The sequence below is a fragment of the Chiloscyllium plagiosum genome, unplaced genomic scaffold, assembly GCF_037043375.1.
Source record: "Chiloscyllium plagiosum isolate Xiang-an unplaced genomic scaffold, Cpla_swu_hap1 HiC_scaffold_3, whole genome shotgun sequence".
NCBI lineage: Eukaryota > Metazoa > Chordata > Chondrichthyes > Orectolobiformes > Hemiscylliidae > Chiloscyllium > Chiloscyllium plagiosum.
The window spans coordinates 109,796,316-109,821,396 of record NW_028270141.1 but is presented as its reverse complement, the minus strand read 5'-3'; the positions used below and the strand labels follow the sequence as shown (position 1 = coordinate 109,821,396).

The window sequence follows — 25,081 nt, the reverse complement described above, 5'->3', positions numbered from 1 at the left end:
GTTTTGTCTCTCGCACTGAGGAGATTCGGATTCTACTATCATTCAGGACAGATGTTGGTGAAAGGCACTGAAGGTAATGCCTACATGATGAAGCTAATATCACAGAATATCAATATGTAAAGCAATAAAGATGTATAGACAAAATAAGAGCTCAAAAACTAGGATGACAATGAATTTATAGTTATTGGCACAGATACATCTGGAATAGCGTACAGTTCTGGCAATCATATTACAGAAACAATATCTTGAAATCGAAAGGAATGCTAAACAGGAAATAGCAAGATACCTAGCCTAGGGCCTCTGATCAACAGAGAGGTTGAAGACATGGGGATTGTTTATACTGTTGAAAAGAAGGCTCAGAGAGAGCTAATGGCAAGAGGTTTATAGGGGATTTAGGGAAAACATTTTTTTCACTCAAGATTCTGCAACTCACTGTCTGAAAGGGTCAGAGAGGTGTCATTGCAACATTGAAGAAAATTTAGGTGAATTATTTGAAAAGCCAGAGCAAACAGGACTACAAGTCAAGTTCTGAGAAATGGGACGAGAGTAGTGTGCTTGATGACCAGTGCAGATATGATAATCCAAAGGACCTCTTTTGTAAGAGGCATTGCAATGCTGTATGACTCTAACAGAAAGGCTCTAATAGATGAGTTTATTAAACTTTAATAATGCATTTGAGATTTTAAAGAATTAAGGATAATAAGGTCAAATTTAAAAATGAGATTATTAAGTAGTCTTATTAAGTAGTCTTATGAATGCATTTTAGAAATCCGAATATATTACATCTATTCATTCCCCTTCATCAGTGCTGCTTGTTACGTCCTCAAAACCTCGAATAAATTTATTTAGCATGATTTCTCCATCATGAAGTCATGCTGCCTCTGCTTGATCATATTATGTATTTCAACATGCTGTACTGCTACAGCTTTTACAACATGCAAACATTTTCCCAACAACAGATGAACTGTCTCAATTCTCCACTGCCCTCCTTCACCTTGTAGGGTATTCTCTTAGTACTTCACTCTCCACAGATGCTGCCAGAGATGCTACATTTCTACAGAACTTCCAGTTTTTATTTCCAATCTCCTGCACCTGCAATACATTGCTTGAAGGTTCATATATAGTTGGTTTTAACTGCAACAATTTTATAAGTATTTATGCAGCATGAAACTGGGAATATTTAGTTTTAGGTCCAGTTGGATTTAGAGATTTTTCTGCTTTTGGATTTCTTTTTCGCTTCTATGAAATAATCAAACTGGGAAGGGGGAGCCACTGAGAGTTGACAAGGACAGGGTAGGATAGAACTGATGTGAGTAAGGTTTAGGTTGACTTGGAGCTTTAACAGATGGACCTCAGGGTAGATCTGTGGGGTGTATTGGGGAGGAAAGGCCTGAAACTGAAGAAGGTGTGTGATGTTTAGTAACAGTAGCAGTCAAGTATGGATACAGCTGACTATATTACTGAGGTGGAAATACTCATGAGGTGGGGTTTGCAGCCTGTCACTTGGGTTAGTCAGGTGGAGCATGCAAATTAGTAGATGAAATCAAGGAGGGATAAATCTGGTCTCTGGAGATGTGAACAGAACAGCTTCAGTCTTACCACCATTACCTGCCATTAATTTTAGTAAGCCTTACCAATATGGCCCATCTTCACTGACAAACATATCAGTGGATATCAGTCTATATTATTCCTTGGACACTTGGAACCTGCCCATGCCCAGCTTCTATAGGTCTGCACGTCCCAATAATCAAAGACAAGAATCTTGGCTGACATTTTCCTTTACCAGGAAATATTTCGAAAGCACTGCTACTCGTACTCAACTCTCTCAGATCTGAGTCACGCATGAATCATTCTGTTGTTAAACCTTGCAAAATGAAAAAGCTTGTGAACTGGTATTTTGAAATAAAAGAAACTCCAGAGCTATATTTCAAGGAGACAAGACAAGCCGAGATAGCTACCCTATAGTTTTCAGTGTATTACAGCCTAAAGTCAAAGATCAATTCTAACTCACAGAAAAATTGAAGTTTCAACTTTTACTTAGCAACAGCATAGTCTTGTTGCTATAGGGACAGAAAGGACATGCTATAAATTACTACTGGAGAGGTAGACAATATCTTATGCCTTTGATTTTTCTCTCTATAAGCTACTAGAAGGTCAGTGAATGATCAAAATTTGAGAAAAAGCAAGTATACAGGTGAGAAACCTGTGATACATTTTGCCATTGTTCAAGGAAGAAATAAATTGCATAGTTTTCTCAAAAAATAATTCTCAAAAATATGTAGAAAATATACATCTGATTTTTATAGAATAACCCCTGAATCATCTACTAGTTATTTCATATTTCAACCAGAAATATCAATAAATCTGAGTAGATAATAGCAATATTTTTTACATTTTCTTTAAAGAGTTTTAGCATTATATTTTAACTTCATTATACATTGAGAGGTCTTCATCAATTTAAAGGTTTCAAAAAAATTCTTACGATGCAAAACACATTTCTTGCATCATTTGGTAATTAATCACCGTTCAGTCATGGGGGTAGATTTGCATCAGCCATGGCATCATTATGTACTGTTCTCCATCAAACATGCTGAAATAATATACTAACAGTGGGTGGTACACCTAAAAATAACAAAGTGCAAAATTGATCAGCATTCGGTCACCAAATATAGTGCGGTTAACAAATCTAAAAGCTCGGGCTAGCAAGTTGTAGAGGATTTACAGCCAATCTGAACATTTCTTGGGTACGAGAGCAACAATCTACCATAGCATTCACTCTCAATTACTCTCCACTTGCTCCTTTGTGTAGGTAGGTGTTGGATGAAGGCAGAATTGGGTCTCAGCTGTGATGCCACATGCACTGCCACAATCACATTCTATCAAAGCTCCAGTGATACTAACAAAGTGTTGAGAGAGGTACTGTGGGACTATATCCTAGAAAGTAAGCTCAATGTTTCCAGGGAAGGGATGAAGTTAGAAAAAAAGTGATGCAGTCCATCACCAGCTTAGGGAGAAAACTGACAAGGTAATGTCCAATTCAAATGGACTTCACAGACGCCCAATCATTTCTAATGATGGTGACAAAGCTTGCCTGTTTCCATTTCAGCTTGGTTCCTTTCCTTTGTACTTTAACAAGGTCAAACTCCTGCAAACTGGTATCAAAACTATATCAAATTACATACTTCACAAATGGTTTATATTGTTCTCTTTGGTATGTAACAACAAATGAGCATTACTTCGCACTCAGATGTTTGACCCTTGTTTTCCATTCTCCTTTACTGAAACCTGCATTACTATCTGAGATGCATACAAGAATATATCTTTGTAAACTATCTTCAATATAGGAACTTGGATATTTAATCAAAGACTTAAATCACAATTGTTTGATCCAATTTATCCAGTCCAATCTGAAACATTAAAATAGTCTCTCAAACACGATCAAATACACAATTAAATATGTTGAGATGCTTCCAGATAGAACTTCGCAGTAACTCAGGGATGTCTAAGTGGTGTTCTGAAGTAGGCTGTAATTGCATTGCAAAACATAATGGAATTTCAGTCCTTTTCACCTGAGCTTTTACACAGCTCCCCACTCTCAAACCTACCCTCATGTTCACACTCAAACACTTACCTGCACACCAGTTAATATGACCATATCCAACTCTGAAACATAGGCTGCTTCTGCATTTCTTCCATCATTTGTATGAATCAGAACCTTATAATGGGGAATATTTTTCAAAATCTACAAAGATATAGTGACAAGTGTTTACATGTGTGTGTACACAAATGAAAATAAAGCATCTCTACTTGCAAGATTAAAAATATTGTAGGAAAACATTATCAGAATTTGTTCACATGGTCCTTAATGGCCAGTTCCAAAGTGAAACAGGGAAACTAAAATAAAGTTTATCCCTTAAGCGATTAGCTTCACTCACCAAAAAAGAAAAACAAATTCAACATCAGGGCTACTTGTCTGGGATTAGTTACTTTACTCTGAAAAAATTCCTAAATTCTGACATAATGCACTGTCAGAATTGTACTTTTTATCTGTTTTTAACATCATGGGTTGCACTATTATAGGAGGGGTGGGTCTCTGCAACTCAGACAGAGAGGTCATTGATAAATGATGACTGCTGAGAGAGGCCTTCTGCCCCTGCTCAAGAGGGAACCCCATCCCTGGGAGCTGCCAGATAACGACTGGCTGACACCTCCCAGCAGTGTAACAGGGAAGAGTACCCATTGCTGCGGGGATGGGGGGGGAAATCAGCTGGCAGCCTCGCAGAAGACATGATGATGGAATCTGAACTGAAAGGTCAGCCTGGCTTCTCATGGTACAGATTATGTGTGGCCTGAGTAGTAGGTAGAGAATGCTTGGTTCCAAGCTGCTCCACCACATGTACAATCCAATGGTGGCACAAAATTGGATGTGTAAGAGCGATAGGTTACTCAACTGGCTCACAACTGAATGGGCCACATCCCCTACTCCTAGTATAAACACACACGGTGGCAGGCAGAGTAGGATGTGCAACAGGCACAGCACCATGACCATGGCACCAACCTTTTCCACAGCCACTCCTTCACCTCTGGGAAACACAATATTTCAGCCGAGTGTGGTAACTATCAATTACTTGTTAGATCAAACTCAACTTTAAAGAGATAATTCAGAGATTTTTACATGTAAATTTAAATTAGAAAGTTCCTTTTTTAAACTTTCTTGTGGACAGTTTTTTGCTGTTAACTTGTATTGTCTTAGCAATGAAAAATAAACAGAATGTGAGCAGATCTCTCAACAGCTGTCAGCACATTGAACAAAGCTTTTCCTTTGTGCACCACTCTCTAACCTCCACATCTGAAGGATATCTTTGATTAAGCCATTCTTCCGGAGCTCTTGCCTTCTCATCCCAGCCGACAATCACACCAATGTACCCATCCTGCCTGTGTTTGAAGACTTGTCCTACTCTGTATTTAACAGACAGTGGCCTTGGGGAGCGAGGCTCAGGTGAGTCTAAGAAAACGAGTAGAGAACAGCAGTTTTATGAAAGGTGCACTGAGATTTAATTTGGAGCCTTTGAAGAATTCTCACAGTAAGAATATCATTCATGAAAAGGATTCAATTTCAAATAATTGTTTTAAATTCTTCTGCTGCATGTAATTTTTGGACATTGAGTGAGGATGGCGAGAAACAGGACAGCATGACGTACTATTATAGCAGATTACCAGGCAGAAATAGCTACATGCTGCAGCAGGTAATGCATTCATGTGGAATTTCCTATCAACTTGAGATGCGTTTCATTCATAAAATATTATGAAAACTCACTATTACTCTGTTAAATTTAAAAAATTGATTCTTTTATCCAAATATGACAGACATTTCTTCTTAAGAGTGAAAACTATTGTATTCAGCTAAAACCAATGTTTCCCAAAACCCCACAAAGCTGATCACGGACCAACACTGAGATAGCACAGCCCCAAACTAATCTGCAAACTAGGTTCTTACAGTGTCTAGATGTCACAGTGATCACCATCCTACACTCAAGCTTCGGAAAGAATACACAGAAGGGCAACACAACTGATAACAGGGATTAGCAAGGAGAATCTAAGAAAACGTGGGAACATAAAGTTCAATATAAGCCAAGTTCTTTATGTAACCTGTTGTCATAGCCCCAAAATTTCAACCATAAGAGTGAACAGTTTTAGTTCTTTCATACAAAGTGATAAATAGGTGGAGAACACAGAAACAAATTATTAAATTCAAGAGGGGCAGCATTTTTGTTTTAGAAAAAGTGATTAATAAATGATGTATGTTTGGTACTCCAAGAGGTCCCTACTGTTCCCAAGGTACCTGCAAAGTATCCATCATTCTCATTCAATAGAAAGACCTCCATAGCTGGAGACTCTCCAGGAGGATCTTCATGCTGGATAGATCTGTAGAAGATCAGAGCAAAGGCCTTGTCAAGGAAATTAACAAAACATATTAGATTAGATTAGACTACTTACAATGTGGAAACAGGCCCTTCGGCCCAACAAGTCCACCGCCCCGCCGAAGCGCAATCCACCCATACCCCTACATTTATCTCTTACCTAACACTACGGGCAATTTAACATGGCCAATTCACCTGACCTGCACATCTTTGGACTGTAGGAGGAAACCGGAGCACCCGAAGGAAACCCACGCAGACACGGGGAGAATGTGCAAACTCCACACAGTCAGTCGCCTGAGGCGGGAATTGAACCCGGGTCTCTGGCGCTGTGAGGTAACAGTGCTAACCACTGTGCCACCGTGCCGCCCACTATAGTTATATTCTTATAACTATACAAACTTCAGAGGTTGCATGGTGGCTCAGTATTTGGCACTGCTGCCTCACACTGCCAGGGACCTGGGTTTGATTTCACCCTTGGGCAACTATTTTTGTGACGTTTGCACATTCTCCCAGTGTCTGTGTGGGTTTCCTCCTGGTGCTCCAGGTTCCTCCCACAGTCCCAGATTAGGTGGACTGGCCATGCTAAATTGCTCATAGTGTCCAGGGATGTGCAGGCTGGGTGGATTAACTATGAAAAATGCAGGGTTCTAGGAAGAGGGTAGCGGGGTGGGATGCTCTTTGGAGGATTGGTGTGGACTCAATGGGCCAAATGGCCTGCTTCCACACTGTAGGGATTCTAAATGCATAAACAAGTAAAACTTAATTTTCTCTAACTCACAAAGTAAAAAGACACAAGAGCTTTGACCACTTCTCTCCCCAACCAACTTTCTGTGCATGTTCATTCTTTTCTCTTGACAGGTATTTAACTTTGTATCAGAAGTAACCTCTCTTTAGGCTGAGTTAATTTATGAGTAAAATTAGAAGGTGAATCTGGCAAGCAATATATAATTGATAAACATTACGCAAATAGCTTTGTAATAATAAGTGGTTCAATTTGCTTGTCCTCTTGTACAGTAAACCAGCTGTTATGTACTTTATGACCACTGAAAACAGGTTTCATACTCTATACAAACCAGCAGAAGCAAAATACTGCAGATGCTGAAATCTGAAATAAAATCAGAATATGCTGGAGAAACTCAAATTGTCTGGCAGTATCTGTAGAAAGAAAAACAGAGCTACTATTTTGAGTTTAAAGACTCTGCTTCAAAATCTTAAGAAGTATCTTTCAATTCAAAATATTAACTCTGGGTGAAATCTTTTAGAGGCTTGAGTGACGTGGGTTATGCAATATTTCTGGCAGAAGCAGATGAGAAGTTGGAAAAGGTCTATCTTGATGTCAGGAGAAGCTCTCTGCATTTCTTATGTATTTGCCAAGTTGTGTAATAAGTTTCATTCAAGGTAACAGTGAGTTGCCAATTCAGGGAGATTGTAACTGGTTGAACATGATTCGCCTGATTAATATTCAGCTTCCTAATTTACCAAACATGCCAACAAGCTAGACACTGAAAATTTTTGACATGAAAGTCAAAGTGGATACCTGGTAACTTCAGTTTGCCCTTGCTCCAAAGGATCTCCATGTGAAACATCTCAGGGACTAGCCATCAGAACCAAGATCAGCATCTGACATGTGGCAGCATCGAAGAACTTTCATGGCACATCTCTTACAGGATACTTCTGCACTTTAATGTTGCATTGGCTTCATGTACAGGGGAGGCCTTAACCTGTAGGGCCCCACAACCAGGAATAGTCACCCCTTTCAGGCTCGCATCCTTCCTGATGGACTCGGCAAATGACTCTATGCAGCATGCAAACAAGGCAGGAGAGAGAGGGCAGCCCTGCCTGACTCCAGATCTGACTGGGAAGCTATCTGATTCCCATCCGTTGATCGAGACTGCACTGACAATGTTGGTGTAGAGCAGTCTGATCCAATTACTGATTACCTCCCCAAAGCCCATTTGGGAGAGAACATCCCTCATATATGTATGCGATATCCCGTCAAAGGTTTTCTCCTGGTCCAGGCTGATGAGGCAGGTGTCCACCCCCCTATCCTGTACGTTGGCAGTCGTATCCTTGAGGAGTGCGAGACTCTCAGTGATCTTCCTGCTCGGTACAGCACAGGTTTGGTCAGGGTGAATCACCGGTCCCAGAGCAGACCTGACCTGGTTGGCGATGACCCTTGTCAAGATTTTGTAGTCTGTGTTTAACAGTGAGATTGGTCTCCAATTTCTAATTTCCTCCCTCTCCCCCTTCTGCTTGTAGATGAGGGTGGTGATGCCTTTTCTCATGGATTCACTCATGGTACCTGCCAGAAGCATACTGACATATACCTCCAGCTTTTGGTTTTTACTTCTATAAGATCCAGCTTCTCTAAAATATCTATCCAATTCCAGAGCAAGGTGTATATCAGCCCTTCCGCATTGAGCTACATTATTATTAAACTTAAACTTCCTTTCTCCTTAACTTTACATTTGATGCTGCATCTACGAACCAGTTTTAAAACAGTAAACAGAGCAATTGAGTAACCACAGGGATAACAGCCCAAACTACTCACATTTATTTCCACTTGTAACATGAAAAACATTCCTAGATACTTCAAATATGGCAAGAAAACAGATCTTCCCCCAGAAAGAGAAGGGTGAGAGGACTCAGGATTTGTCAACAAAGTAATGTGTTAAAGGAGAGAAAAACATTTTGAAGGATGGAATTGCACAGTAGAGTCATAGAGTCATAGAGATGTACAGCATGGAAACAGACCCTTCGGTCCAACCCGTCCATGCCGACCAGATATCCCAACCCAATCTAGTCCCACCTGCCAGCACCCGGCCCATATCCCTCCAAACCCTTCCTACTCATATACCCATCCAAATGCCTTTTAAATGGTGCAATTGCACCAGCCTCCATCACTTCGTCTGGCAGCTCATTCCATACACGTACCACCCGGGGCGGCACAGTGGGCGGCACGGTGGCACAGTGGTTAGCACTGTTGCCTCACAGCGCCAGAGACCCGGGTTCAATTCCCGCCTCAGGCGACTGACTGTGTGGAGTTTGCACGTTCTCCCCGTGTCTGCGTGGGTTTCCTCCGAGTGCTCCGGTTTCCTCCCACAGTCCAAAGATGTGCAGGGTCAGGTGATTTGGCAATACTAAATTGCCCGTAGTGTTAGGTAAGGGGTAAATGTAGAGGTATGGGTGGGTTCGCTTCGGCGGGTCGGTGTGGACTTGTTGGACCGAAGGGCCTGTTTCCACACTGTAATGTAATCTGTAATCTAATCTGTAAACCCTCTGTGTGAAAATGTTGCCCCTCAGGTCTCTTTAATATCTTTCCCTCTCACCCTAAACCTATGCCCTCTAGTTCTGGACACCCCCACTCCAGGGAAAATACTTTGTCTATTTATCCTATCCATGCTCCTCATAACTTTATAAACCTCTATAAGGTCACCCCTCACAACATCTTTCCAATAGGAAGGAGACCACAATTGCTTGCAATATTCCAACAGTGGCCTAACCAATGTCCTGTAGAGCCGCAACATGACCTCCCAACTCCTGTACTCAATACTCTGACCAATAAAAGAAATCATACCAAACGCCTATGAACCTGCACTCCAAGGTCTCTTTGTTCAGCAACACTCCCAAGGACCTTACCATTAAGTGTCTAAGTCCTGCTAAGATTTGCTTTCCCAAAATGCAGCACCTCGCATTTATCTGAATTAAACTCCATCTGCCACTTCTCAGCCCATTGGCCCATCTGATCAAGATCCTGTTGTAATCTGAGGTAATCTACTTCGCTGTCCACTATCCAAATCATTTATATAAATGACGAAAAGTAGAGGACCCAGCACCAAGCCTTGTGGCACTCCACTAGTCACAGGCCTCCATTCTGAAAAACAGCCTACACTCCAAAATGCAGCACCTCATATTTATCAAAATTAAACTCCATCTGCCACTCCTCAGCCTATTAGCCCATCTGATCAAGTACACATTGTACTCTGAAGTAACCTTCTTTGCTGTCCACTACACTTCTAATATTGGTGTCATCTGCAAACTTACTAACTATACCTCCTAATGTTCACATCCAAATCATTTATATAAATGATGAAAAGTAGTGTACCTAGCAATCTATCCTTGTGGCATTCCACTGGTCACAGACCTCCAGTCTGAAAAGCAAACCTTCCACCCTCTGTCTTCTACCTTTGAGCCAGTTCTGTATCCAAATGGCTAGTTCTCCCTGTATTCCGTGAGATCTAACCTTGCTAACCAGTCTCCCATGGGGAACCTTGTCGAACGCTTTACTGAAGTCCATATAGATCACATCTACTGCTCTGCTCTCATCAATCTTCTTTGTTACTTCTTCAAAAACTCAATCAAGTTTGTGAGACATGATTTCCCACGCACAAAGCCATGTTGACTATCCCTAATCAGTCCTTGCCTTTCCAAATACATGTACATCCTGTCCCTCAGGATTCCTTCCAACAACTTGCCCACCACCGACATCAGGCTCACTGATCTATAGTTCCCTGGCTTGTCCTTACTACCCTTCTTAAATAGTGGCACCACATTAACCAACCACCAGTCTTCCGGCACCTCACCTGTGACTATCGATGATACAAATATCTCAGCAAGAGGCCGAGCAATCACTTCCCTAGCTTCCCACAGAGTTCTAGGGTACACCTGATCAGGTCCTGGGGATTTATCCATTTTATGCGTTTCAAGACATCCAGCACTTCCTCCTCTGTAATATGGATGTTTTGCAAGATGTCACCATCTATTTTCCTGCACTCTATATCTTCCATGTCCTTTTCCACAGTAAATACTGATGCAAAATACTTCTTTAATATCTCCCCAGTTTTCTCCCCACAAAGGCCACCTTGCTGATCTTTGAGGCGCCCTATTCTCTCCCTAGTTACCCTTTTGTCCTTAATGTATTTGTAAAAACCCTTTGGATTCTCCTGAATTCTATTTGCCAAAGCTATCTCATGTCCCCTTTTTGCCCTCCTGATTTCCCTCTTAAGTACATTCCTGTTTCCTTTATATTCTAAGGATTCACTCAATCTCTCCTGTATATACCTGACATATGCTTCCTTCTTTTTCTTAACCAAACCCTCAATTTCTTTAGTCATCCAGCATTCCCTACACCTACCAGCCTTTCCTTTCACCCTAAAGGAATATATTTTCTCTGGACTCTCATTATCTCATTCCGAAGGCTTCCCATTTTCCAGCCGTCCCTTTACCTGCAAATACCTGCTCCCAATCAGCTTTTGAAAGTTCTTACCTAGTACTATCAAAATTAGCATTCCTCCAATTTAGAACTTCATCTTTTAGATCTGGTGTATCCTTTTCCATCACTATTTTGAATCTAATAGAATTATGGTCACTGGCCCCAAAGTGCTTCCCCCACTACACCTCAGTCACCTGCCCTGCCTTATTTCCCAAGAGTAGGTCAAGTTTTGTACCTTCTCCAGTAGATACATCCACATACTCAATCAGAAAATTTTCTTGTACACACTTAACAAATTTCTCTCCGTCTAAACCCTTAACACTATGGCAGCCCCAGTCTATGTTTGGAAAGTTAAAATCCCCTGCCATAACCACCCTATTATTCTTACAAATAGCCGAGATCTCCTTACAAGTTTGTTTCTCAATTTCCCTTTGACTATTAGGGGGTCTATAATACAATCCCAATAAGGTGATCATTCCTTTCTTATTTCTCAGTTCCACCCAAATAACTTCCCTGGATGTATTTCCAGGAATATCCTCCTTCAGTACAGCTGTAATGTTATCCCTTATCAAAAATGCCCCCCCCCCGCCTCCTCACTTGCCTCTATTTCTATCCTTTCTGTAGCATTTGTATCCTGGAACATTATGCTGCCAGTCCTGTCCATCCATGGATCCCTGAGCCATGTTTCTGTAATTGCTATGATATCCCAGTCCCATGTTCCTAACCATGCCCTGAGTTCATCTGCCTTCCCTGTTAAGCCCCTTGCATTGAAATAATTGCAGTTTAATTTATTAGTCCGACCTTGTCCCTGCCTACCCTGACTGTTTGACTCGCTTCTGTTCTCAACTGTACCAGTCTCAGATTGATCTCTTTCCTCACTATCTCCCTGGGTCCCACCACTCCCTCTCCCCACCTTATTAGTTTAAATCCTCCCGAGCAGCTCTAGCAAATCTCCCTGCCAGTATATTAGTTCCCTTCCAATTTAGGTGCAATCCGTCCTTCTTGTACAGGTCACTTCTACCCCAAAAGAGATTCCAATGATCCAAAAATGTGAATCCTTCTCCCATACACCAGCTCCTCAGCCATGCATTCATCTGCTCTATCCTCCTATTCCTGCCCTCACTAGCTCATAGCACAAGAGTAATCCACATATTACCACTCTCGAGGACCTCCTTTTTAAATTCCTGCCTAACTCTCGTAATCTCCCTTCACAATCTCAACTTTTTCCCTTCCTATGTCGTTGGTTCCAATGTGGACAATGACTTTTTCCTGGCCCCTCTCCCCCTTGAGAACGTTCTACACACTCTCTGAGACATCCTTGATCCTGGCACCAGGGAAGCAATACACCATTCTGATTTTTCGCTGCTGGCCACAGAAACATCTGTCTGACTAGAGAATTCCCTAACACAATTTATCTCTTGGAACACGATGTACCCCTCGTTGCATTAGAGCCAGTGTCAATACCAGAAACTTGACTGTTTGTGCTATGTTCCCCTGAGAATCTATCACCCCCTACATTTTCCAAACAGTGTACTTGTTTCTAACAGGGATAGCCACAGAAGACTCCTGCCCTACCTGCCTACCTCGCTTACCTTTCCTAGCATTCACCCATCTATGTGACTGTATCTGAGACTTTCCCCCTTCCTATAACTGCCATCCATCACATACCGTTGCTGTTGAAAATTCCTCATTGCCTCTAATTGTCTCTCCAATCTACCCATTCAATCTGATAGGATTTGCAACCAACAGCATTTATTGCACATATAATCCACAGTAACCCGTAAACTCTCTTTAAACTAGAATCCAAGCTGTTGAAGAGTGGGCCCAAATGGAGGAATTGGTGCTGGGAAGGATACATTGAAGTCCAGGCACATATGTAAGGAATCTAGGGATGGACTGGGGATATGCTGGAGATCAGTGAAATAACTCAGTCTGAAAGTAATAAAGGTATGTTAATAGCTGCATGATAGATGTAGGAGATATTGTGGAATAGAAGTAAGCAGCCTATGTGTATTGTAAGCGCAATCAATCCCAGAGTAAATCTGCTTGCAGGGAAACAGCACAAAAAGTAAATTCAAGTTCTTCAAACCTTTGGTCAGACTGTTCTGAATTTCTGCCTGGTACGCAAGCAAGGTTCTCAAGGAGCTGGGATTATTTGGCTCAGATCTGGCAGAATGCCAAGACTGTAAGTCTCTGTAATAGCAAATAAGAGCAGGGAGGGACGTTTTTTTTTACAAGGACTGAAGGTGATAGGTTTGATTTTCCCATATTTTAGGTGAAAGGCATTCTGACTCAATCATGATCTCTGGATTATCTGCAGATATTGTCAATAATAATACTTAAGTGCCAATGCAAGTTGGATTATGCAACATCTTACCTTGCTTTTAAACTCCATTCTTTTAGCCAGTCCTTCCATGCTTGTACATTTAAATATGAGTTTTTGAATCGGTTCCAGCTATTGATTAACCTGTTTAGAATGGAATTCAAGAGATTCAATATATTTGGGTGTAGGAGAAAGAAAGAGGGAAATATAGACAAAGATCAGAAAAAAAAATAAGAGCAGCGTGGTCCATTTAGCTCTTTGACCCTAGTCCACCATTCAGTAAGATCATGGTTATCTGACTGGGGCCACATCCAGGCAGCCACATCATACCCTCCAACTCTCCTGTAAATAAAAGAAGTGACCAGGTCTCAATACATGAAACTCACTTAATTTTGTAAAGATAAGGCATGCTCAGAAATAACTTCCCATGTATTGTGTAACCACTGTTTTCTTTTAAATCACTAGGCTCCATTGTAACATAATGCATCAAATCTCACCTATGCCCTGAAGAGACCAGGGTCAAGTGAGGAGTGCACCCACCACAAGGGAAGAAAAATATTCCAGACCACTTACCATAGCTGCAAGTTAGCATTCCAGTGCTGTTAATTAAGAAATGGTGCTGACTGAAACAGAACAATAAGAATTCCATAAAGCAAGCCAAGATCTACTGCACACCATTAATACAGTTATCTCACTAAATTGTTACACTGCAAGACGAGGACATTTGGCCCATGATGTCCATATCTCATTTATGTCAGACAAAATTGAAATTCATTTACATGTCACTTGGCAGCCCAAGCCTGCTTGATATCCAGATCTTACTGCATTTAGGCACTGACTGCTTCAGTGACTGAGGAGTCATTAATGATGCTGAATGTTATGCAATCATCAATGAATATCCCCACTTTTGACATTATAATTGAGGGAAGGTCATTGATGGAGCAGCTGGAAATAGTAGGGCCTAGGACTCTACCCTGAGAAATTCCTGCAGCGATGTCCTGGAGTTGAGACGTCTGACCTCCAACAACCACAACCATTGTGCTTTGTGCCAGGTACAATTTCAACTAGAAGTAGTCACCCTCTGATTCCCATTGACTTCAGACTGGTAGGGCTCCTTTATGTCACACTCAAATCAAATTCAGCCTTGATGTCAAGGGTGGTCATGTTCCCTCTGGAGCTCAGCTCTTTTTCTGTACTTGAACCGAGGCAGTAATGAGGTCAGGAGCTGAGTGACAATAGTGGACTTCAAACTTGGTAGTTCTGCTGGAAAGCTCTGTCGATAATCTCTGCCAGGATTTTATTGAAGATTAGGAATTGACTGAAAGGCATAGTAATTGGCTAGGTTGGGTTTGTCCTGCTTTTAGTGTACAGGACATGCCTGGACAATTTTGCACATGGTTAGGTAGATGCCAGCACTGCAGCTGGACTAGAACAGCTTGGCAAAGGAGCATAGCAGATTCTGAAGCACAAGTCTTCAGTACTACTGCAGAATATTGTTGAGATCGACAGCTTTTGAAGCTTCCAGGGCCTTCCAACAGTTTCTTGCTATCACATGAAGTTAATCAAATTGGTTGAAAACTGGCTATTGTGCTGCTTGGGACCCCTGGAAGAGGCTGAGATTGATCTACTTGGCACTCTGGCTGGAGATTGTTGCAGATGCATTGAAGTGCTGGCCATCCTCATCATTGGAGTTGGGGAGATTTGTGGAGCCTCCTCCTCCAGTGAGTTATCTTAGAACCATAGAATCCTTAGTGTGGAAGCAGGCCATTCGGCCTCTGAAGAGAGCCCACCCAGACCCACTCCCCCCACCCTATCCCTGTAATCCTGCATTATGCATATTAATGCATACCTAAGTTGCACATCCTTGGATACAATCGGCAATTTAGCACGGCCAATCCACCTATTGTGCATCACCATTCATGACTGGAAAGACCTTAGGCCCGAGTCACTGATTGCGAAATTGCTTAGCCCTTCTATCACTTGCTGCTTCTGCTGTTTGATACGCATGTAGTTCTGGGTTGTAACTTCACCGGGTTGACACTTCATTTTTAGCTAAGCCTGATGCTGTTCCTTGCATGACCTCCTGCACTCTTCACTGAATCCCCGGCTTGATTGTATTCAACATGAAGTTATACTGATTCCTCAACTGGATGGGAAGGGAGGGGCAAATACATGATTTGATTTTGGGATCTGGAGTCAATGTTGAGCTTTCCTGTGAAAACTTGCTCCCAACCATATACCACTGTGCTGCCATTTCAACTGGGTTTGTCCTGCTGGTGGGACAGGGCATATCCAAGGATGGTGATGGTGATATCTGGGACATCGTTTGGGAGGTATTATTCCGTGAATATGAATATGTCAGGCTGTTGCTTGACCAGTTTGTGAGACAACTCTCCCAATTTTGGCACGAGCCTCCACTAAGGAGGACTTTACAGGTTGAGTTTTGCGGTTGTAAATCTCAGAGGCGTAGGTCAATGCCAAGCCTGTCTGGTCCAGTTTCAATTTTTTTGAGGGCAGTTAGAAGTCAACCACATTGCTGTGGGTCTGAAGTCACTCATGGGCCGGATCAGGTAAGGACAGCAGTTTCCTTCTCAGAAGGCCAATAATGAACCAGATCGTTTATATGACACTTGACAATAATTTCATGGCCATCATTAGTTAATTAGAAAAGACAGACAAGAGTAAGTCAGAGAACGAGGGAACTCTGAAGAATTAAACGCGTTTACTTGGAGGCTTACAAGTAAGGCTGACGAACTCAAGACATGTATGGGAACATGGGACTGGGACATCATCACTATTACAGAAACCTGGCTGAGGGAAGGAGAGGATTGGCAGTTCAATGTTCCAGGTTTTAGATACTATGGGAAAGGTAGAAAGGGAGGCAAGATCAGACAGGGAGTGGCATTTTTGATTAAGGAAAGCATTACTATTGTAATTAGAGGAGATATTTCTGAAAAATTGTCCAGTGAAAATATATGAGTTGAAATTAGAAATAAGAAAAGGATGATCACTTTGGGATTATACTATAGGCCTGCCCAACAGTCTGAGGGAAATAGAGGTGCAAATATGTAGAGAGATCTCAGAGATATGTAAGAATAATAGGGTTGTAATAATAGGGGATTTTAATTTTCCAAACATTTGACTGGGACTGCCATAGTGTTAAAGGTTTGGAATGGAAAAGAATGTTAAATGTGTCCAAGAAAATTTTATCTTTTGAGCCAAGAGGTATTTATGGGGATTGTTGCAAGTATTGGAAGCATCATTAAGTTGGGATGATCTGTTGGGTTTTTGGATAGGTTAAGTTATTCTGTTCTCTTTTGTTCATGTTTCATTTGGTAATCTTGTAAATGAATTATATATTAATATGTAAATGTTCTTGATAGAGAAGCAGCAAAATTTGACCTTCTTTTGGGAAATAAGGCAGGACAAGTGACTGAAGTGTTAATAGTGGGACTAGTGATCATAATTTTATTAGTTCAAAATTAGTTATGGGAAAAGATAAGCTTTCCATAAAAGTTAAAGATTTTAATTGGAGTGAGGCAAATTTTAATGGTATGAGACAAGAACTCTCAAAAGTTGATTCACGGATAAAGGAATAACTTACAAGTGGGAAGCTTTCAAAGTATGATAACAAGAGTTCAGAGGCATTATGGTCCTGTTAAAGTGAAAGGTAAGACTGGTAAGATTAGGGAACAATGGATGAATAAAGACATTGAGATTCTAGTCAAGAATAAAAGAAATGATTTTTTTATTAGAAATAGACCAAATGAATCTCTTGAAGAGTATACAGTGTAGGGGCATTCTTAAGAGGGAATTCAAAAGGCAAGGAGTGGATAATAAGATAGCAGATAAAGTTAAGGATAATCCAAAGAGATTCTACAAGTACATTAAGAGCAAAGAGCAACTAAAGAAAGAGTAGGACCCCTTTAAAGATCAAACAGGTCACCTTTGTGTTGAAACTCAGGAGATGGCAGAGATATTCAACGAATATTTTATGTCAGTTTTTACTGTGGAGAAAGAAATGGAGATGAGAGAACTCAAGGAAATAAATATTAATGTTTTGAAAATAATTCACATTATAAAAGATGAAGTGCTGGATGTCTTAGAAAACATAAAAGTGGATAAATTTCCATGACCTGATATTGTGTATCCCAGGATGTTGTGGGAAGGAAATTGTGGGGTCCCTATAAGAAATGTTTGTATCACCTGTAACCACGGGTGAGGTGCTGGAGGACTGGAGACTGGCTATTGGTGTTCCTTTATTTAAGAAAGGCTCTAAGGAGAAGCAAGGGACCTGTAAACCTGTGAGTCTGACATCGGTGGTGGGTCAGTTGTTGCAGGGATAGGCTAGATCCACTCAAGATCAGAGCAGTGAGTTTATGTGTGGAGCCTGAGGAAGTGAGTGAGGTCTTTAATACGTGCTTTGCAATGATATTCATCAAGGAGAAGGACATAGAAGATGGTAAGATTAGGGAGGGGTATGTTGATATTCTTGGGCATGTCAATATTAAGAAGGAGGTGGTGTTGGATGTCTTGAAAAATATTGACACAGCTAAGTCCTTAGGGCTTGATGAGATCGATCACAGGATACTGAAGACGGTAAGAGAGGAGATTGCTGGGGCCTTGGCACAGACCTTTGAGTCCTCTTTAGCCAGAAGTGTGGTCCCAGGGGACTGGAGAATTGCCAATGTTGTTCCTTTGTTTAGAAATAAACAGGTTTATGAGCCTTACATCAGTGGTAGGGAAAATATTGGAGAAGTACCATAGGGATAGGATTTACTTGCATTTGGAAAGGAATGGACATATTAGGGATAGTCAGCATGACATTATGCCAGAGAGATCTCTGAGGGATCAGGAAAATTAGCCATTGGAAATTTCACAGGATCCTGATGACATTTCCCGTCATTTGACCAGTATGGAAACATCCAGAGACAAAATGATTTCAGGTAAGGTGTACTAAATGAAATAATTTTAAAGGGTTGCAGATACAGAGACTATAGATGTGCACACAGATCTTTGAAAGTTGTAGGACAGGTTGGGAAAGGCTAGTAAAAAATGGCATGCTGGCATTATTTATAGAAGAATTGTATACAAAAACTGGGGATTTATTCCACAAACTTATATAACACTCATTAGGTCTCATCTGATGTATTGGTTGAGATTTTTTCCTCAGAGTACCAGCTTTCAGCATTCGCTTTATGTTGAACTGTCAACAGACTATTCACTTGTTTGTCAGTGGACAGTATCACCTAGACTGATGTTTGAAAGTCTTCCCCATATGGCAGTGGATGCTGGATCAGTTGCAAATTTTAAAATGAGATAGATAAATGTTTGTTAAACAAAGATATTAACAGATATTCACCAAAAGAAGGTACATGGAGTTAGGCCAGAGATTAACCATGATCTCACTGAATGGTGAAACAGGCTCAAGGGCTGAATGGCCTACTCCTGTTCTTATGTTCCTGAAGGGTGTGCTCACAATTGAGCACAATGGCCCAGATTTTATGATATTAATTACAAGCAGTTTATAACATATCTTTAGAGAGTAATTCTGGCAGCAACTTATGACTTCATGTACAGGTAGCTCCAGAAACCGATGTCAGAATTACTCTGGTCCTCCATAAAGATGCACTATTCTGGCTCACTAGAATTATATCTTTGAAATGGAATGAAATTGAGATACTTCATCACGTTTTCTAGACTAAAGGCAGTTGAAAAGTTAGTGTTGGTATATTTCAGAGTAAAAGAGTTTTTAACAACATAAATTGATGCATCAGGGTATAACCAGGAACCTTCAGAATATCCACACACAAACCAACAATATAGTACACCGCATTTTGCTTTACTTATGTATATTGGGCAGACCAATCATTTAAAATTCATTAAATCTAAACATTGAACATTGCAGCAGTGAATAATGCTGACAACACCTATCAGCATACTTTCAACTAAAAGCACAGTTTGCAAGCTATAAAATCTGACTGTTGTTTATCCTGAGGATCAACACAGCCACAGAAAGTTGGCATAATGCCTTCCCCTTTTGCAGTGCCTGACTTGGGAGTGTTTGATGTTGACACTAGCTATGCAAAGTGAAGAGTTCCCTTTCACAGCAGTAGCACATTGTTACAAACATGAACAGATGTTAAGAAAGAGAACATGCATCAGTACCTTCTTGATGCCCGGATGCGCTGGGTAGAATCACTGCCAGACCAACGTGATAAAATATACTGTGCAGGAAGTGCAGATATTAATAAACCAATTTGCAAAGCAGCAGCTGCTGTTAGTTGAGGCATCCCAGTGTTCACCACTCTCTCCTTTCACTAGGAGGACTTGAAGCTTACACTGTAGACAACTAAAAGTAAATGAGTATTAAAACTATGGAACTTCTTTGAAATTCACATTATGTACGGGATACTAAAGGTTTCAAGCTACTTTAAACAATGGAATAGATACAAACACAAAGTATATGGCATTGAGCCCCCAACTGGTTTTATATCCAATCTGATATTCATTTTGTTTGAACATCATATTTCTCAGATATTTTACTAATCAAAAGGCTAAAACATGTTTTGTGAAAATATAACAAAATACAGGATCTTTTATTAAACATGCAGCATAGTACATTGATAAAATGTGTTATGATTTTACTCCTTCCCTATGTAACTCACAATCTGTAAATTTTAATGTCGGAATACTTCTAATTGTAACTAACAGAGTGATTTATACGATTGTGGGCACTAGTCACTGAAAACAAATTAATAGTATCTTAGCATCAACACGACAAATAGCTTTGTTCCACAGCACATGCCCAATGTCAGTTTTCTTTTTTCATGAGTGCAATAGGATACATTTCTAGGATGTTGGCAGCCCTACATAAGCAAACTAGATAATGAACATTATTGAACTATAAAAGACATTACAGATAAACAGCAATAATTTGCATTTATATGGCATCCTTACATAAAAAGGAAGATCTTGGAGCTCAGTGTAGTTCACATCAACCTTCAACTCTAAAAGCTTTTCACCACTTAGAAGCAAAAGCCATGTATGTCACTTTCCACCCTTACACCAATGCCGCCCCATCTCAGGGATACCAAGCGTAACTGTACTTTTTCCACAATTGCTCCAGTGTAAATAAACAAGCCTAACTCAAGACTACCAAATACTGATGAAGTGTCAATGGATTTGAAATGCTAATTTCTCTCCACAGATGCTGCTAGATCTATTAGTTTCTCCAGTAATTTCTGTTTTTGTTTTAAATATTGATGTCTTCTTGATCTTACGTCTCAGAACTACATAATATGTATTAACCAACTGACACTAAAGTTCCTGAACTTTACCGTATAAAATTTAGAATTTTAATAAAGGAAGAAGAAAGTCTCATATTTTTCAGTGCCTTTCATGTTCTCTGGACATCAAAAGAAAATGCTTCACTGTACTTCAAGTAATTTTGACATGTATTTAACCTAATCTATTTAAAAGAGGCTCATATGTTGAAATTTCACAGGTCTCTCATTGTCCTGAGTTAAAATTAGGATTTGGGGTTAAGAATACTTTATTAAAGGAGCTCAAGTTGCTAATGGAGTGCCATCTGAATGTACATTTGGAACTCTGTGTTTACTGTGGATGCTGATTTGTATTTGGGGCTCGCAGAAACTCTGATTTTCATATTATATCGAAGAATATTTATTAGGTATTTACAGAGAAAAACAGGAAGTGTAAATAATTTGCAAAAATGATACAAACAACAAGTACAGTAATAACATAGTTGAAATAGCAAGTAAAAACCACGTGCATTTCAATGTCAGTAAATGAATGGTGATAGAAGAATTAAAATGGCAACTGTACTTTGAATGGAGACAGTGGGACAATACGCAAGAACAAAGGGGTTGGAAATATGAGTGTCCCTATCTCTGAACCAGGAGGCCTGGGGTCGATTCCTATCTGTTCCGGAATGCCTCTAAACAGGTTGTTTAGGAAGATAATTTTCACAAGAGATTAAAAGTCACACTTCATTTGGCTACACAAAGAGTAAAGTTGTGAATAATCAATTCAAATATTGTACTTAATGAGAGCTATTGAGAGTAGGTTGGTAGAAATGTTTGTTGCACTCTGGAGAGCAAACATTAAAAACTAGTTTGAATTGTGATTGCTGTCAGTTCTGTCCTCTCTTCATAATTTGAAATAGTTCTGCAATTTTAGAAATCAATATGTGATCACTTTCCGTTCCTCATTTTTAAAAGTCCCCAATTATTTTAGGCAACACACTACATACAGCCCAGACAGCTGTTCTGAGGAAGGGTACTCAGACAGTAGTAGCAGCAGTTCAGGGTGTGGAATGCCCTGCCTGCAACAGTAGACTCACCAACTTTAAGGGCATTTAAATGGTCATTAGATAGGCATATGAATGAGAATGCAATAGTGTAGATTAGATGGATTACAGATTGGTTTCACAAGTTGATGCAATATCAAGGGCTGCAGGGCCTGTACTACGCTGTAATGTTCTATGGTCACTGGACCTGAAACATTAACTCTGCATAGATGCACGCCAGACCTGCTGAGCTTTTCTAGCAATTTCTGTTTTTCTGATTCACAGCATCCACAGTTCTTTTGGTTTCCTTTTTAAGCTATTCAAAATGACACGATTGTGGTGACTGTTAAAGCTTTTTGCTATTATTCACCGTAAATTATAAGCTACAATAAGCATACCATCCTCAATTGCAGAGGGAACTGTGAACCTTTGAATGTGGCCCCATAACAGTATAGTCAAATATTAAATTGAGGATGTGGTTTATCTCCCTCTTCTAATAAACAGCAAGGATTTGTTCTCATGGAACTGAAGAAGTCTTATCAAGAAATGAACCACTCCCCAATCTTACACTGTTACCTCGTGTAAGTTTGATTTATGGCCATACAATGGTTTTGTCACTAAGACCAGTTCCTTACTGTCCACCTGCCTAGTGAAGATCCAAAGTACTGTCAGAAAAAAACACTTATGGGAATTGTATTCGGAGCGGACAAGCAAGTGTGCGGTGAAAACCTTCCTTTTTCAAATATTACGTTCAAATGGCCTAAAGAGGTCGAGCTACATACTCGCAATCGCATGTTCCTTGAATTATATGACCTTGTCTGACCCTTCAAAGCTTGAGAGTTGGTACTGGAGGAAGCAGAATTGTTCCCAAACATTAATCAGGATGCAGCAGCAACGGACGTGAAGTTGTACCTTCTAGTGACTTGGGGAAGTCTTTTCATGTCAGGTAATATCAACACTGAAAATGTGTTGCTGGAAAAGCGCAGCAGGTCAGGCAGAATCCAAGGAGCAGGAGAATCGACGTTTCGGGCATGAGCCCTTCTTCAGGAATCTGCAGTCCTCACTTTCTCCTCCAGGTCATGTCAGCAAACAACCGCGCTCTCCAATCGGAGAAAGGTTATTTCAAGTCACAAACGTTTAATGGCGAAAATAAGGTGAATACAGCGCTAATGGGAGCACTTAAAGCAACGTGTACAATACAGGATGGCGTTTATCCCCGGGATGTGAACTGGTGTGAGTTGCCGAGTTATAACTATGAGCAACTAAGGTTAGAACTACTGATTTTAAAAGCAGTACACCCAATATTGTAAATTCAAAGTAGTCAGGAATTTGGATCTGGTTTCCGAATTTCTGGAGTCCCAAATCACAGAAACCAAAATAAATACAAGAAATGGGATGTGAAGCTTTTAGTGGCGTATAATAAAAACTTTCAGCCAGCAAACATGTTGTGAACTCCTTTCCATCAGTCAGCTAAGTTTAAAGCAAGCCACTTGGGCTCTTGTGGCACGGCGGTAATGCTCCTTCCTCTGGACCAGGAGATTAAAGTCGCAGCCGCTCCAGAGCTGTGCAGTAACATCTCGGCTGATTTTTAAAAATATCGAAAGCAAGTAACCACGGCACTGACACTTCGGACCTACAGCTTAAAAAGTATTAAATGGGCCCAACTTACCCAGCACTAGAAGTGTTTTATTTTGTGAATTTTGCAAAAGGCCAGTTCAGTCTTTGTCGCACTTTTCGTAAAACTCGCTATGAACGCAATCATCAGCCGCGCTGCCAAAGAGGGTAAACAGTTCTACCCCGCGATTAGCATTTCACCACAGCACTGTCCGCTGCCGAGTGTTTAAACAGGAACCGAAAACTACTGCCGCATGTAAACTGGTGCTGTTGTGTGTGCGTGTGTCCCTGGGATTCGGCGTTGCCTCCAACGGCCACAGTGCAGCGACCCCGGCATATTGCCCGCCGGCTGCAGGTGGCGACCTTGCCGCCTGTGCTTTCTCATCCAATAACTTCGGCCCACGACTCGTTCAGCAGCAGTTCCACTCAGCGCCACGTCTCCAATCCCACACATCCAGCCACAGAAACCACACAGCGCTGCTTCTGGACACACTACTGGCGTGTTGTTCAGAAAGACGCAGGATTATACACTACAGGTTCGAACGATCAGGCGCAGCCTACTGTGTCAAGCCACACTCCAACTGGCCAAACACTAAATTGTGCATCAGAAACAAAACAGAAATTGCTGGAAATGCTCAAGAGCACTGGAGCTCTTCCAGTAATTTCTGTTTTTGCTTGTGATTTAGCATTCGCAATTCCTTCAGTTTTTACTAAATTGTGTATATTTAATTTAACTTTTTTGTGTGTTTATACATTGATTTTCTTCCAGGGTCATTCTTCATAAGATTTAAATAAGAATTTTCAATTGATTAGATTAGTTACAGTGTGGAAACAGGCCCTTCAGCCCAACAAGTCCACATCGACCCGCCGAAGCACAACCCACCCAGACCCAGACCCATTCCCCTAACACTACGGGCAATTTAGCAGGGCCCTAACACATTTTTTGGATTGTGGGAGGAAACTGGAGCACCCGGAGGAAACCCACACAGACCCAGGGAGAACGTGCAAACTCCACACAGTCAGTCGCCTGAGGTGGGAATTGAACCCGGGTCTCTGGCGCTGTGAGGCAGTAGTGCTAACCACTGTGCCACCCCCGCCCATTAGTTGCTGCAGCGGTCTTTTTGTGATAATGTTGTACTTCATGATCACAGTTACCACCTCTAAATTTTTATTTCAGATTTGTTTCCTTTAGCTCCAATTTGAATTTCTCAGTTACCAACGTGTTATTTGAACTCATCTCCAGATTTTCAGCCCATGCCTCTAGATTACTCATCAAGTGGTATAACCAGTATAACCAGTTGCAGAATCCTGTGAAGAATTGTTTAAGTTATGGACAAACTGAGAAAACAAACATCATTTCTAATAAGCCACAACATTAACATCACCGGGATTGCTGTAAAAAATATTTTAAATGTGAAGAACCATTTGTATAAGTAATATATTAGACATCCCATTAAAGGCAAGTTAAATATAACATTTTTAGAGAATTGTATGTATGGGGATATGCTAAATAATTTTGAAAAAGAACAAGGAAGTAGAGTTACTGTTCATACCTAGCCAATATCAGGAGAGGTGGAATAAAACAGAAGAACTGTGAATGCCAGAAAACTGAACAAAAACAAACTGCTGTAGAAACTCAGCAGTTCTGGTATCATCTGCTGAGAGAAAAGAGAGTTAATATTGAGTCCAGAAGAACATTA

General features: G+C 40.7%; 1 protein-coding gene across 2 annotated transcripts; it reads right to left on the bottom strand.

Annotated features, from left to right (window-relative positions):
- Nucleotides 1-159: 159 nt before the first annotated feature.
- Nucleotides 160-23,905, bottom strand: LOC122548394 (F-box only protein 21). 2 transcript variants are annotated; one of them, XM_043686971.2, is made up of 7 exons: nt 23,437-23,905; nt 19,625-19,808; nt 13,511-13,600; nt 5,843-5,925; nt 4,842-5,005; nt 3,632-3,742; nt 160-2,622 (listed from the first exon to the last, which is right to left on the bottom strand). In XM_043686971.2, the coding sequence occupies exons 2-7, from the start codon at nt 19,747-19,749 to the stop codon at nt 2,527-2,529; spliced, it is 669 nt and encodes a 222-aa protein (XP_043542906.1). In that variant the 5' UTR covers nt 19,750-19,808; nt 23,437-23,905; the 3' UTR covers nt 160-2,526. The 2 variants fall into 2 exon arrangements, with proteins under 2 accessions (XP_043542906.1, XP_087838610.1); XM_087982484.1 differs by lacking the exon at nt 23,437-23,905 and adding an exon at nt 22,680-23,423.
- Between the last annotated feature and the right edge of the window lie 1,176 nt (nt 23,906-25,081).